The 12704-nt window shown below is 44.1% G+C and overlaps 1 protein-coding gene across 3 annotated transcripts in view; it reads right to left on the bottom strand.

The window, feature by feature from the left end:
* LGALS12 (galectin 12) overlaps nt 1–9477 on the bottom strand; it is a 143117-nt gene extending 133640 nt beyond the window's left edge. For all 3 annotated transcript variants that reach the window (XM_069208052.1, XM_069208053.1, XM_069208051.1), the window contains exon 1: nt 9330–9477. In XM_069208052.1, coding sequence (XP_069064153.1) covers nt 9330–9380 — 51 coding nt within the window. In that variant the 5' untranslated portion in view covers nt 9381–9477. The remainder of the gene's footprint in view (nt 1–9329) is intronic.
* Nucleotides 9478–12704: the final 3227 nt, after the last annotated feature.

The raw sequence follows: 12704 nt of genomic DNA, 5'->3' as shown, positions 1-12704 counted from the left end.
TCACCGACATTCTAATTGAGTTCCTTGCAGTGTTCTAAGGAACAAACCGTTTAAAAATGCAAGGAGAGGCGAGGGTGAAGGGTTAAACCATCTGAACCAAGTACTAGTATATACATTTTTGAGAGAGATTATAACTCATCTCCTTATTATACTGACATTTTTTAAACTTGTGAAAAGAATGCACCAAAGAAGAAAGAAACGAGGAAAAAGAAAAGGTTATTTCATACCATAGGCATTCACAGCTTATACAAAAGTGGAAACTAAAGCATAAAACGCTCTATAAAAATGATTACTTCATCACATAACGGAGCGTACTTTTATTTTCGCTCCTTCCTTAAGGTCCACTGATTCTGTATTCCCATTGGATTGAACATCCACCTTGGATGCACCTTGGTGGTTGCACGGGGAGAGCCTATCCATGCTTCATAACCTTCCATTACTACATTCCTTTTTACTTCTTCTATTTTTTCAGGTTTGTAAAAAGTATTTAAATCTGTTGCAACTATTGTTGGGTTTCTTTACAAAAACCCATGGTCTTTCCTTCCCCTTTTGTTATTTAGTGCCCCATTTTTGTATTTCATTTTGTTGTTTATCATTTCCTTTTTCCAAGTCATCTTTATTCACTTGAATAGTTTTATTCTCAAACACTCAATTTGGGGTAACTTTGGACCCTGGATTGCAACCTCTTAATAATGTAAATGGTGACAACCTGTTACACTACTTGGTGTGATATGATGTGACCATAACATAATGGGTTCGTATGAAGCCATAGCCAATTGGAAAGATGCCTTTATGATTTTATTGTTGTGTTCTTTTAGACCATTAGCTCCTGGACAATTAAGAGGTGATTTAAATAGTTTTAAGGCCAGACTGGTGATGAACTTCTCTATATCGTGTGACTCAAACTCAACACCATTGTCTGTAATCAGATTGCTATGAATACCTTCATCTGCAAATACATCGGATAAAAATATAAGAATTTTGATAGTGATGGAATTAACAAATTTGATAGTTATCTACTTGGATAAATAGTCAATCAGAACAATGATAAACTTTTCATATAAACCAGATGCTTGTATGGATCATATTATGTCCAGTCCTACTTTGTCCCATGGATTAGCAAGTATACCCACAGGTTCTAAAGGCGTTCTTCTAGTACATTTATCATGGAGGCTGCAGGCATGACATTGCATAACTAACTTCTCTGTTGGGGAATCCATATAGGGAAACCAGTAATCAGCTCTTATTTTGCTCTTAGTTCGATTCCTCCCTAAAGGACCCTTATAAGCTATTTCACAAATATGTTCTCTCACCTTTTCGGGGGTGGGGGGGTGAGGGGGGGGCTAAACACCTTTTCTAAATTTCAGAATGTTTTCCTCACCTGTAGATAGTTCCTCCCTCATGTTCCAGTAGGTCTGAAATTTACCAGTAATTCATTACATTTCTTGGGCCACCCTTTGATGATCAAATGTTTGATTTTAGAGACTCATCCTCCTACTATGTTTTTCCCATTCATCTTTCAATAGGGTGGGGATTTCGACTACCATAACTGATGGGTCTTGTTTATATTCCTCTATTGAATTGTCAAAGGGAATGAGGGAGAAACAATCTGCTGCAGATTTTGTTTTATACCTGGAACATAATGAATTCTAAAATTAAAGCCTTGCAGATTTATTATTCCTTTGCTGATTCTGAGAGTGTTTTTTCCCATTTTTTTTTTTTTGCAAATACAGGAATAAGTGGTTTGTGGACTGTTCTTAATAGGAACTGCAAACCCCACACTAAAATGTAAAGTGATTTGTGGCACAAAAACAAGCTAATGCTTCCTTTCCAATAGTTGAATAATTGCATTCTGCTACTTCAAGAGTTCTGCAGGCAAAAGCAATTACTCTTACCTTACCCCCACCTATTTGGGAGAGTGTGGAACCTAGACCTTTATTACTTGTGTCAGTAATGAGTATGGTCTCCAAATTGCTGTTGAAACTTCCTATGCATGAGGCTGAAGTAATAGCTTCCTTAATCTTATTACATGTGATGGTATGTTCCTGGAACCACTCAAAGGATATACCTTTTTTAATCAGAGGTCTGAAAGGTTGGACTAAATCTGAGAAATTTTCTATGAATTTAGACATGTACTCCGCCAAACTAAAAAATGATTTAACCCCGTATTAACTGGTACGTATTGGGGTCTTAATGACTAATTCAATGAAATCCATCTTAGGTTTTATACCTTCACTAGATAAGGTGCGAATCCTATTTGCATTTCTTCTTCTTAATGATAAGACCATCACTCTTTAATTTTTCTAAAACTCTTCTAAGATTCCGATTACCTTCTTCTTTGTTGGATCCTTCGATCAGGATTTCATCCCGAAAACATGTAGACCCTCATTACGAACATGGCGGTTCAGACTGCCATGCCGGCGGTGGCAGAAAATACTGCCACCGGCATGGCGGTCTGAACCGCCATATTATGAACACAGGCAGGTCTGCCACAGGCGAGCAGCCCTGCAGATAAAGAACCTTTGTTCCTCCAGCCCTTACCTGGCAGGTTCCCCCGCCAGGGAAAGGCTGGTGGAAGGAGTGCTCCTGGGCCCCCCAGGGGTCACTGCTCAGTGCCACATCGCTCAGGTCACTGCTAGATTTACAGGCAGTGATCTGCGTGATGGGTGCTGCTTCACCCACTGCACAGCAGAGTTGACGCCGTTGGCAATGTCCCAGCCCTGCATTCTGCTGGGCCGGCGGGCGGAAACACTGTTTCCTCTCGCCGGCCCAGCAGAATGTCCATTATACAGCTGACGGGGTCTCATGGGGGCTGGCGGTCTGTGAAAAGACCTCCAGCATGAACACGGCAGTTTCCCGCTGTGTTCATAATGACCCCTATAGTTTTACTTATCCCTTTTAGTATGTGTTGCATTATTCTCTGGAATGCTTTGGCTGCATTCTTAAGAATTTCTAGGTACCAAAAGGTGCCGTAAAGGCTGTGAGTATTTGGGAATTGGGATGGAGTGCCACCTGGTGGTACACTGATGAAAGGTTTAACACAGTGAAATATTTGGCATCATTTATCACACTCAGCATTACATTGATTTTAGGAAGGGAATATCTGTCTTTCCCTATATTAGCATTTAAACGTCTCAAATCAATACGGAGGGAAATATTCTTGAAGTTATAACTAAGGGAGCCAACCATTCTGATCTTTCGACAGCTTCTATAACCCCCCTGTTTTTCCAACCATTCAATTATTTCTTTAAAGGATCATGCCCCAAAAGCGGAATAGATATGGTTTTGTGTACAAGAGGAATAGCATCTGACTAACTTGATTTTGTGCAAGTATTCTTTTAATAATCCTAATCAGTAAACACTTCTGGCAATTCTTCATAAATATCACTGCATACTTAAGATCTATCCACCAATAGAACCTGCTCTTCATTATTAGTGTCTAAAGTTATACCAAGATCTCTTTGGTGTTTCCACCCTAACAGATTACATCCCTTTATTTTTTTTTTAAACAAACTTTCCTAATTGTGTTCTGTCCCTAAAACATAAATACATTTTCACCATACCTTCTAATGGAATGGGATCTTCATTGTACCCCCCTGGATGCAAGTCAGGATTTTCTAGAATGTAATCTTTTCCTTTAAACTTTTCATGGAAAGTCTGACTGTCAATTAGAGGAAGAGGAGAAAAAAGAATCTGCAAATATTTAATCAGACAGATGGTGGCTGTTAGAAATGGCCCTTTCTGTAGGATTACCCCTGACTTTTTGCCTCTGACCTCCTGTTGTTTTAATCCTGTGCTGTATTTCGTTTTACTGGCTTTAAGACTCTGGGTGCTTTACCACTGCTGACCAGTGCTAAAGTGAAAGTCCATTCTGTCTAAATTGTATTGGCAATTGGTTTACCCATGAATGGCATATTTGATTTACCAGTAAGTCCCTAGTAAAGTGCACTTTTTGCCCCCAGGGCCTGTAAATCATCCATGTGTTACAACTCAAGTTTGGGATAATTAAACAGATGGAATGTAGCAACTTTATCCAGTGACTACATGTTGTTGCTTTTCAATGAGTTCTTTGTAAACACTGCAAAGTCTGTGCTTTGGTACCTAGTGCATGAGAATATGCAAATACTTTAACTTCCTTACCATCTAAAAGAATACCACAAAAAGGGTATTTCACTTTAACATTATCATCTTGATGGGTCACTTGCAAAAATAATTTGTCTTCATAATTTAACTATGTGTACATTTTTCTCAGTTTCTGTGACCTTGCAATTTTTGCATAGCACACATTTTTGTTACAATTCCTACACCTCACTCCTCTAGCTTATATTTTTGGCATGGTAGGTCCTGCAAGGTGAATAGACAAACAATATTTTCTGCCTCAAAGGAGAGCAACAATATAGCTTTTAATTCATCAAATTCCCAATTCAAGAGCGTGTGGAAGTTTATTTGGCAGGCCTAAATAGCAGGTTGTGTGTGATCACAATACAAAGCACCCCCCAATCATCTTAGGTTTCTAGCGTTACACACACACACACACACACACACACACAGCTTAGGCTGATAGAGGCAGCTATAGCAGAGCAGCTTAGGCTGAACTAGGAGACATGCAAAGCTCCTGCAAAAGCACTTATAGTTACACAGTACTTATACACAAGTAAAGACAATACTCAGTGTTACCAAAAATAAGAGGTAGTTTATTTGGGTGACATAAGGCCAAAAATATCTTAGAGGCAATACACCTTCTGGAGGTAAGTATTATACACAATATATAGACTTTACACCAAAATAACATAAGTATTTAGACATAGTATAGTGCAAACAATAGGAAATGCTATAGAATGCAATGGGAGAAAATAGGCCTAGGGGCAACTCAAACCATATACTAAGAAAGTGGAATGCGAATCACAAATTCCACCCTAGAAAAGTGTAGTGTGTAGAGAATCGCTGGGAGAATAAGAGTACAGCAAAGGTAGGTAAAATACCCCACCCCAGAAAAGCAGGAGTAAAGTACTGCAGGTTTCCTTAGGACACACTACAAGTCATGATTAGAGTTACTGCAAGAACCCAGCAAGACTGCAAACAACAAATGGTGGATTCCAAGACCTGAAGACCTGCAAAGGAAGGAGACGATGTCCAGAAGTCAAAAGAAGTTCCAGGAAGGACAGGAGCCCCTGCCAACCCAGAAGAGGGTGCAAAAGAAGAGTCCCTGTTTGGACGAAAACTGCAGAAATGTACCCAAGGAAGATGTCAGCGGGTTCCTGCATGATGCACTGGATGTCCCACGAAAAGAAGTTGGATGCAGGTGAGTTTTGTTGCTGGATTCCTCCAACAAGCCTTGGTTCTGGCAAAGTTGCGTTTTGCATCAAGGTGGCATTGCCTGGACCCAGGAGAGACCTGGGGGCCTCAACTCGGTGTGAGGAGGAAGAGGGGGGGGGGATCTCAGCACTTCAGAGAGCCCTCAGAAGATCAGACAGCACCCACGGGAGTCCCAGGACACAGGGACAAAGGAGGTACAAAATGCGGTTGTGCAGCACTACAAAAGGAGGGTCCCACGCCGCCGGAGGTCCACTCAGCAAGTTGAACGTCACAGGATAGAGTGCTGGGGACCTGGACCAGGCTGTGCACAGAAGGAATTTTGCACATAGTGCACAGAGGCCTTAGGTGGTGAAGAAGACGTGGTACAAAGAGGTGCTGTCGTTCATGGGGAAGGTAAGGACTTACCTCCTCCAAATTGGGACAGCAGGACCTCAGGACAGTCTGTGTCAAAGGCGTTCACCTTCTGTGTTCCAAGGAGCACACTCGTCACCAGGAGAGGAGTCCAAGAGAACCGGTCGTCGACTTAGAAGGTGCCTGCTTGAGCAGGGGAATGACTCAGTCACTCCACAGGAGATTTCTTCAGTCCTTCTGGTGCAGGGTGAAGACGGGGAGTCCCTAGAGTGTGCACACCGTGGACACTGTTGCAGTTGCTGGCCAGAGCTGACGTTGAAGAGGAAAAGTAGCCCTTCTGGATACTTTGTTGCTGTTACAGCAGTTCCTGGAGCAGTCTGCGGTTGATCCGAGGTTAGAGGATGAAGTAGTAGTTGCAGAGGATTCCTGCTAGAAACTTGCAAGTCGAATCTGAAGAGAAACCCAGAGGAGAGACCCTAAATACCCCTGAGAGGGGGATTGGCTACCTTATCAGGTATGGACCTGTCAGGAGGGGTCTCATGTCACCTGCTGGCACTGGCCACTGAGAGACCTCCAGAGTGTCCCCACACCTTGGAAAACAAGATGGCTGAAGTCTGGGACATACTGGACGAGCTCTGAGCACCACCCCTAGGGTAGTGATGGACAAGGGAGTGCTCACTTCCTTTCCTTTGTCCAGTTTCACGCCAGAGCAGGGACTGGGGGTCTCTGAAACGGTGTAGACTGGCTTATGCAAGGAGGGCACTATCTGTGCCCTTCAAAGAATTTCCAGAGGCAGGGGGAGGCTACCCCTCCCCAGCCTGTAACACTTATTTCCAAAGAGACAGGGTGTAACGCCCTTCTCCCAGAGGAAATGTTTTGTTCTGCTTTCCTAGGACTGAGCTGCTCAGACCCCAGGAGGGTAGAGCCCTGTCTGTTTGGTGGCAGCAGCTGTAGCTCCAGTGCCAGCCTCAAGCTGGTTTGGCAGTACTGGGAGTCCCCGGTGGAGCCCCCAGGATGCATGAAATTGGCTCCCCAATACCAGATTTAGAATGGGGGGTGGAGGGGAATTCCATGATCTTAGACACCTTACATGACCATATTCAGAGTTACCATTGTGAAGTTACATTTAGGTATTGACTTACATGTAGTGCACACGTGTAATGGCGTCCCAGCACTCACAAAGTCTGGGGAACTGGCCCTGGACTGTAAAGGGGCACCTTTGCTAGTGCAAGGGTGCCCTCACACTTAGTAACTTTGCATTTAGCCTTCAGTAAATGAAGGTTAGACATATAGGTAACTTATAAGTTACTTAAGTGCAGTGAAAATGGCTGTGAAATAGTGTGTGCACTATTTAACGCAAGCTGCAATGGCAGGCCTGATGAAAGGGTTTGTCTGAGCTCCTTATGAGTGGTAAAAGAAATGCTGCAGCCCATAAGGATCGCCTGGAACCGCAAGGCCCTGGGTATCTAGATACCATATACTAGGGAATTATAAGGGTGTTCCAGTGTGCCAATTGAAATTGGTAAATGAAGTCACTAGCCTATAGTGACAAATTTAAAAGCAGAGAGAGCATAAGCACTGAGGTTCTGATTAGCAGAGCCTCAGTGAAACAGTTGAGCACTATTCACAACACACACATTAGGCCACAAACTAGGAGCACTGGGGTCCTGGTTAGCAGGATCCCAGTGAGACAGGCAAAACACACTGACATACACTCACAAACAGGCCAAATATGGGGGTTACCATGCCAGAAAGAGGTTACTTTCACACACACACACCTTCTTCGTAGTTGCTCTGTTAGAAAACGACATCTGTCACTCCATGGCTGGCAGCAGATATAGTCTGTCCCAACATCTGCTACGATGGCTGAAGGCTGCACAATTCACTGTCCTCCCTCGCCACTCTCCAACTCACTCTTCAGACAAGCAACCGACCTTGCACTGTTTTGGTCTCTCATGCGGTGTTGTTGTGGATAATCGGAGAGCAATAGCTACTAACTAACACTAACCCCTCAGAAGCTTTACTCCATGGTCTAGTATGCGCACAGCAATACTTGAAGCATCATTTAAAGTAAGGCGGAAAAGAGTGGGGCTCTCACTCAATCAAACCTCCAGTTTTACAGAACATCTGTGGCAACAGTAGGACAGGCTAATACAAGAAATGCATTCACCTGCAAACAGACCATGAACGAGACCTAGACTTTCTCTGATGTAGCAAGGGTACCCGGTGCCCAAATGCAAGCAATTAAAAAGGGCCATCATTTTCGCCTCTTAGGTAGTAAGAGAAAGACACAACACAGGTGTGACGGGCACTTCAATCCGCTGGCCTTGGAGTCACGACACCTGGTGCACTATTGATGACTACACTGCTACACAATGCTCAAGAAACTTTTCCTATTCCTTTCTTTCCCGCATAGAGTTATTGTGGCCGATGCTTTCATTTGATTCCTGGCTCATACTTGCCAATTCAGCCTACCTGAGGCTCCCTCAAAAACCAACAGTCCCAAAAAGACTGCCCTGCTTACAAGACGCCACCGTTAGGTTTATCTTTAATCTGAAAATGTTTGGATCTGTTTTTGCCTACTGAGAGTCCCTCATGTGTTCACTAGTGAAGAAACACAGATCCACTTTAAAGATATTTACTTACCAGCAGCCAGCGCGAAAAGTATGGTTGCCAACTCACTCTCTTTCACAAACCTTAGATTCAATCTACTGGGGAGGTAAGGCCTTCTGCGTTTAAGATCCACTCTCGTGGAACTCCTTGTCAGCTACCACAAGGAAATAATACAATCTGTGAAAATTAAGTAAAGCCCTTTCAATCTGTTTTGCCACTCAGTAAACTGTTTCCGGTAGCTAGCTACAGGTCCTCCCTTTCCCATCATCAAGAGCTTAAAGGCTGTAACCAAGAGCGATTCTGCATACTTTATACCCCATTTCGATAACGAGGTACAAGCTTCCTAGAAGAACAGACCGAACACTAAACTCTTATGCGAGAAATACCAGTTTCTAACTAAGTCTCTCGGGAATCTAAAAAAAAAAAAAATGCTTATAGAAAGAAACATACATTAAAAACAGCATACAAAGAGTGTACAAAAAAAAAAAAAAAAAAAAAAGAAAGAAAGAGCAAACCCAACTGACAATGAGAACATTCTGATTCGAGAATGAACTTAGGTGGTGAATATAAATGAGTTTGGCAGCCCGAGGGTTTGAGAATAAAAGACGGGTAGGTTGGGGACCAGGAGGGTCGGGAGCTTCTACTTATCTCGACAATGTCATATTAGTTTGAAAGGCAAGAGAAAAACGACTGTTTGGGAATATGCACAAATTTACTAACATATGGAGGCGAAACCAGATATCCCATGAAAAGTGTAACAAAAGAGATTTCCCAAACCGGTTTCTAAGAGGTGGGGCAGGTTATGGGCGGGCAACTAAGTAACGTCAACCGCGAAAGAGCTCCCTGGCACTCAGTCTGTGAAGGTGGATTACTGAATATTTATGTATTTTCGTTCCAAAGTCCTCTCCTGCCGTTCAATTCCTTTCGAAATATACTGGATGTCGCAACTCCCCTCCCCACCCCCCACCTAATTAAACGTGCTAAAAAATGACGTTACTTCTAATCTAGGACTGCCTGTGCCAAAACAAGAAGGCGCTCATGGCACCCACCGGATGGAAGACGGGCGGCTGCAGGAGGAAGCTGGCCGGGATAGTCTCCATGGCTCTCTGGAGGTCGCCAAGCAAGCCCTCGGCTGATGACCTGATGCGCGGCTCAAGTTTTGTGCAGCAGCTGTTGTGAGTCACATGAGCGGGTCACGTTGCTTCCAAGAGCACAAATAAAAACTAAAAGAAGACAGCCTTTTGGGAAACGTGGTTTGCCTTTGTAGGCACCCATCGGTCCTAGTGCCGACTCTTGGGGGGTACTTCTAACCAGTCAAAGTTAGAATACCTAAATAACTGAGTGGTTTAGCGCTTTTTCTGTGGAGCTTAGAGTCCATTTTGCAGTCTGCAGGTTCTAATTTCTAAAGTGAAATTGTTAAATGAATGTCAAGATCGTAGTCCTGGTTTCCCTACTGGTTGGCTATACACTCCCCTTGAGTGGTACTAACTTATTCATCTGTGGTTCTGGTTGGTGGAACCTGCCTATGAGCGGGTTGGCCTGCTGTTCCACATGTTACAGAGTGTATCGGTGAAACACTTTGGTCCATATTTATGAATTTTTTTTAACGAGAGCTACCGTCATTCCCTAGTGCTATCCGTGCGGACAAATTAAAAAAATGATGCACAATGCCACTAAGGAATGGTTAGTGTACAAAAAATGCCACTAACCATTGTGACATGATGTAAGGAAAAATTACGCTAATTCTGCAAAAGTGGCAATAGACCATTTTGCGGCACGTATTTTTGACGCAAAATGGGTTAGTACCATTAGTGTAAAAAAAACGTACAAGCAAGAAAAATACAAATTGAAAGACAAGATAGAGATTGCAGGCCAGGAGAGACCCCAGGGAGATCCCAATCACCTAAGTACCAGCCAGGAAGGTCCAGCAAAGTCCCAGGAAAAGGGGAAGAGGAAGCACAAGTGTTGCTTTAGTGAGGAGGAGCATGACATCCTGGTCAGAGAGGTGACGGAGCACCAATACCAGCTCTTTGTCACCTCCAAATTACCAGTCGGTAGGAGAGACACAATATGGCAGGCAATAGTAGACAAAGTCAACAGCGTGGCAGAGGTTAAGAGGACTGTCACCAATTGCAAGAAGCACTGGCACAATTGTAAGTGCAGGACTAAGGAGAAACTGACCAGGAACCGAAAGGCAGCACTGATGACTGGAGGTGGAAGTCCCGCACAACAGGAGGATCTGGATGATCTGGAGGAGATGGTCGCAGCATTCGTCCCGAAGGAGCTGGTCACTGGAATCACACGACAGAGCAGACTACCAAGAACAACCACAAATGCAGTGCAAGTTGCAGAGGGGGAATATCTGAAATTCCACAAATGGCAGAAGGGGGAGGCACTTAGGACACACTCAATGCACGCTAAAGTGTTGCATCAGGGCACATAGGCTCTGAATTAAGACGCCTAAAGTGTGTAACCTGTGGAACTCAAACCTCACAGGGTGAGCCCACAACAACTCAAACACAACTCCATGCACCATATGGAGATTGCCACAAAATACAACATATACAACACATGGAGAGTGTCTGTGAACATCTTGTGTGCAGCAGTACGAGTAGCTGCAATCTCACCATCCGACAAGATAGAGTGTCTTGTGTGAAAGGTTGGTCTACTGCTTAATGGTACAATCAATATATTTGAGAACTGGCACAAGTGGCATCAATGTTGCATCACCGGCACAATGTCACTAGCTTGTAATCCAACTGTATCATCATTCAAATAATAGAATAGCCCATGTGGAACCAAGCTGCACATTCTCCTTGTGCAACATTTTCAAAGTCACAAAATGCATGCATTGATCCACATTCAACATCCTTACACCAACACATGCCTGTTGTTGATATCTTATGTGCAAGGAAATGTTCCAAATGTAGGGAGGGACAATCTAATGGGGCAGACAATCCATAATGATTGCACTGACCCTTCAAATCAGCACAGGTGTGGGGCCTGGTACAGGCAGATGAGAATTTAACAAAAGCATTTTATGCAATGGACCTACCTATGCTATGCTGCACTAGTCCTATCATTCATTGTGCCAATGCATCATTGCACCAAAAGAGTGACAGAACACATTACACTACTGTGGCAATGTCCACCACGGTGAATATGAAGGCTAATTACATGCCACCATTATGTCAGTGGCAGGGACAAGGAGCCTGCAAGGAAGTAGGTGGTGTAGGATAAAATAACAAAAGCCCAAATGTAATAGGAAATGATGGTGTACCACGCTACCCCAAATTTGGCAGCGTTGTGCACTGTCATATTCAAAACTCACTGATGGCCAGTAGTCATTAGAATACGGGGCACCCCTGTGTCACTCCCTGTGCCGATGCTAAATTAGCTGAGGTGGGCCAACACAGCAAACCTTGCACCACAGTGAAAGGATGGCTGCGTTGAGGGGAAGATTGTTTTTTGTACAGGAAGGAACACCTTTCTGCACAAAAACATTCTTAAAAAGCCGTTAGCTCTATCTATGCCTGTTGCTGAAGGCAGAACACATGGAACAAGTTCAAAATGAGGAGAAAATATGGCATTTAGCATCATTGCCCCATGCCAATGCCACCCCTAGGGTGGTGTGATACCACACAAAGTGCTGAATGTGAAGGGGCCCTTCTTACAAGATGGCCCTAATCCACAATTAGTCACTTATCCCCACATTGTTAACCATCACAGGGTATTGTGCCACCCGAGCGTCACAAAAGAAATGCTCAGGTGGCGCTAGGGTCACCTAAATATGCCCCAAAATACCTTGAGAGATTGACCCATGTGTGATGCACACTGCTACACATAATATACAACTACAACCTTGGCTCTGTAACATGTAACTGAGCCTCCAGTAGCAAGTAAATGATATGCCATGTCAACAGCCACCACAATCCAAGACTGACCTTTCACCATCTCATTGCAGAGGATGATGGCTTACCTCCTGCCGACCTGCCTGCCCTGGATTTTACAGATGACATGGATGACCAGCTGCTGACCATCAATGAAGGTACTCTACAGGATGTCCCAGGATCCCTCCAGACACCACCTCCAGTCACAGGGAGGACACATAATGTTGCAGGCTCTCCACATGAACCACCCAGCTACCAACACACACCACCAGCCAGCATGACACAGTCTGGTCTCCGAGGACCAAGACATCACCTTCCAGAGGACAATGGTAGGAGTCCAGTAGGAGCCGGGCAGGCAGGTGCGGGTGGGGATGGAGGCCATGGCAGGCAGCCTAGAGGGAGTGGAAAGGTGCCTCACTCCAATTAAGGACAACTCAGCTGCCATCAGAGGCACCCACTCCCTGTTATGTTTCCTCCAGCAGTCCCTGGCTGAATGGCTGCTGTCATGAGGCAGATGCTTAAAAATGTGCCCTC

The sequence above is a fragment of the Pleurodeles waltl genome, chromosome 9 (assembly GCF_031143425.1).
Source record: "Pleurodeles waltl isolate 20211129_DDA chromosome 9, aPleWal1.hap1.20221129, whole genome shotgun sequence".
Classification (NCBI taxonomy): Eukaryota; Metazoa; Chordata; class Amphibia; order Caudata; family Salamandridae; genus Pleurodeles; species Pleurodeles waltl.
The sequence above is the reverse complement of the archived record's forward strand: the minus strand, read 5'-3'. Positions and strand labels throughout refer to the sequence as shown.